The sequence below is a fragment of the Nicotiana attenuata genome, unplaced genomic scaffold, assembly GCF_001879085.1.
Source record: "Nicotiana attenuata strain UT unplaced genomic scaffold, NIATTr2, whole genome shotgun sequence".
NCBI classification, from domain to species: domain Eukaryota; kingdom Viridiplantae; phylum Streptophyta; class Magnoliopsida; order Solanales; family Solanaceae; genus Nicotiana; species Nicotiana attenuata.
Genome location: NW_017670953.1, coordinates 370,254 through 373,223, shown reverse-complemented (window position 1 = coordinate 373,223; position 2,970 = coordinate 370,254). Strand labels below are relative to the sequence as shown.

Genomic DNA, 2,970 nt, shown 5'->3' with positions numbered 1-2,970 from the left:
AATACTAATTATATAAATTCTTTTAAAATACTAATAAAACTTGGCTCACACTTCCTTCCTTATTCTTTTCTTATTTTTAGTTTTTCCTTTCAACAAATGAGGTCGGATCCACAACTTTGTGTGTTTTTTTTTAAATGGCAGTGCTATCCAAATTAATAAGTTTGTAGATACTAATTTTCACCGAATATCTACTATCTCTCCTATAACTTTGCCTTTTAAAAATTTAAAAAAAAAAAAAAAAAAAAAAAAAAACTGTTGAACGCCACTTTTTTTTAGCGTCTACCCGGTATCTCTCACAACTTTACCATTAACACACACAAGTTAAGCAGAACTTGACTCAACGAAGTTTACTATATGTAAGTGAGATAATATCAAGACTCAATCAAACCACACTAACATTGAAAACACTTAAAAAATACAACAAAATGTACAGTGCCTACTCAATTCTACAACCCTATTACATACAGTGACAATATCCAAAATAGGTAGGTCACATAACAACTTCCCTATGCTTGTTTTTACAACCAAAGTAGCCAAAAGAAGATAAGTGATCTATCCCTATAATTTATACTATTCGAGGGGCACTTCACTTGTAGGGTGGAAAATTGTGAGGCCCAAACCTAAACATCACTTAAGTACTATGGTAAAGAGTAATATAATTAAATATAAAGTGTACTTCTAATTTCTATATTGCTCGACCTCTTCAAAAATATTGATGGGTGTGTGTTGGATCCTCCAAAAATAGCACTTTAACTTTTTTTGGAGATCCGACACGAATGCAGCAACATATTTTGAGAGTCGAGCAACATAACTTCTAATGTTTAGTTGTAGGATAGTAATTATGGATTGGAGGCTTGCGGCGAGGCCTGGCCCTTCCACTATAATCCTTCCACATCAGGTTTGCTACTTCATCTGCTGCATCAAGAAACTGATCCTTTGAATCATTTTTCTTTGTCTTGCTAGAGCTGGCTTTCTTTGATGCTGCATTGGGCTCAAGTGTTTCCACCTATCATATATTTCATTGTATCAGAATGCATGTATATAGCAAGTGTATTTCCAAAGCAATGTTTTAGATTTTAGTTAATTGGTACTCCTTCCGTCCCAACTTATGTGATGCACTTTAATAGGGCATATAAATTAAAAAAACAACATAGACTTTTGAAATTTGTGGTCTAAAACAATCTATAAATATTTATATGACTATAAATCTATAAATTGAGATATGAATTAATTAATAGTAAGTTTAAAGTTAAATTATTTCTAAATGCATGTAGAAAGGTATCATTCTTTTTAGAACGGACTAAAATAAAAAGTGCATCACACAAATTGAGATAGACAGGGTACTACTTAGCATATTTCTTCTCCTTCTCGTGAGAGTAACTCATATATAATGACAATATGCCAAAATATGTAACACTATCAATGCATTATAATATGTGCAATGTGTCTACATATGTGTTCCATATTAGGAAGAGGACCGGGAAAAAGGTGTTGATGCACCGAAGGTTGATTGGAATTGAATATAAAATTGAAGATGTAGAATAGCAAAAAAGAAAAGGAAGAGCTCTTATACTTATAGTAATTTTGATACAAAACCTTTCAGAGAAGAGTTTAACAAATTATATATACCAATACTGTAAATTCTTATTGACTAATTAAGGTAGCAACCATGTTCTTGAGTTTCGATATATTGTCTTGTGGCTTGGTTATAAATGATGGAAGACATCGTATCTATGCTAGAACACTCCAAATATTCTAGACAATTTAGTAGCATACATAAATATATAGAATATTGTTCTACATATAAGATTTTATATATATTGGATATATACATATTTTCCACAAGAATATCTTCTTTGCAAGATAAATTTTTCATCAAACTTGTAGAAAATCACAGATTAATTTTCAGTAGAAGGGGTTGAATGAGAAAAAGAACCTGAACGTTAATTTGATGTTTTTCTTGTCTCTGAAGAGGGACATTTTCCAGCATTTTTCTTCCTCCAATCTTCCTTAGTATTCCTGCATAGAAGACCAAGAATTTAGCAAAAGCAAATTGTAGCCAGTGCTCTTAATTAGGGTAATGGAAAACTATTTTCAAAAATGAATTATTTTCTAACTTTTGGTTGTTAGGAAACATTTTCCTGGGGCAAATATTTTTCACCAAAATAGAGAAAATGACTCCCTTCACACAAATATTTTTCACCAAAATAGAGAAAATGACTCCCTTCACACTGAACGGAAGTCATTTTTCTTCACAATTATCACAAATCTTAGCTTCATTACATCATTGCCTTAACCGGCCAACAATTTGACATTATTATGAATTTTTATACAAAAAAAGATTTCATCAAAACCCACTCTGGTTTGCTAATTTTATTATCAATCTTTAATAAATAAGCATTTTTGAATAAAAATATTTTCTGAAATAGGTCATTCTTGAAATTTTTTTCCGAAAATGGATTCAATCCTACCAAGAACACTAAAGGAGAAAAAAAAAAAGAAAAAAAAAAAGAAGAGAAATGGATATAATTGTAGTTACCTAACTGAGTATGAGCAAAAGACGGCTGCTCTAGGACAAGCAAAACAACGACCATAACAAGGATTGACAATTGTATGAAACGAGTTGAACTCATTTTTGAACACTGAGTTTTTCTTTCTTAAATAACATGAAAGTGATTGTTTTCCTCATGAAATACTAACACAAAGTACTAACACATAGATTGAGTTTTTATAGAGAGTTTCAAAATCAACTCATAGTCAAACCTAGGGTACCGCCGTACAGACATCTGCCTTATTCTAATATATGAACCCTGACATCTTGCGTGAAGTACTTTGGAAATCTCAATTTGTAAAAGATTCTAAATGGAGTAAATAAGTAAATATATTGTACTAGTAGTAGTTTTCTCCGGTAACCAGAGGCAAATTCAGGATTTAAATTCTATGGGTTCAATTTTAAGGTTTTTAACATTG

The 2,970-nt window shown here is 31.1% G+C and overlaps 1 protein-coding gene across 1 annotated transcript; it reads right to left on the bottom strand.

Moving 5' to 3' along the window:
• Nucleotides 1-361: 361 nt before the first annotated feature.
• Nucleotides 362-2,740, bottom strand: LOC109244757. The gene is made up of 3 exons (XM_019411897.1): nt 2,540-2,740; nt 1,937-2,019; nt 362-1,006 (listed from the first exon to the last, which is right to left on the bottom strand). Exons 1-3 carry the CDS (start codon nt 2,631-2,633, stop codon nt 815-817), a joined length of 369 nt encoding a protein of 122 aa, XP_019267442.1. The 5' UTR covers nt 2,634-2,740; the 3' UTR covers nt 362-814.
• Nucleotides 2,741-2,970: the final 230 nt, after the last annotated feature.

What these genes read in the sequence shown, in the direction of transcription:
- LOC109244757 (XM_019411897.1), bottom strand. Translation starts at nt 2,633, where the DNA reads ATGAGTTCAACTCGTTTCATACAATTGTCAATCCTTGTTATGGTCGTT. An exon ending in TTTTGCTCATACTCAGTTAG is followed by an intron (nt 2,020 to 2,539) that starts GTAACTACAATT and finishes TCTTCTATGCAG; the next exon opens with GAATACTAAGGAAGATTGGA. An exon ending in AACATCAAATTAACGTTCAG is followed by an intron (nt 1,007 to 1,936) that starts GTTCTTTTTCTC and finishes AATATATGATAG; the next exon opens with GTGGAAACACTTGAGCCCAA.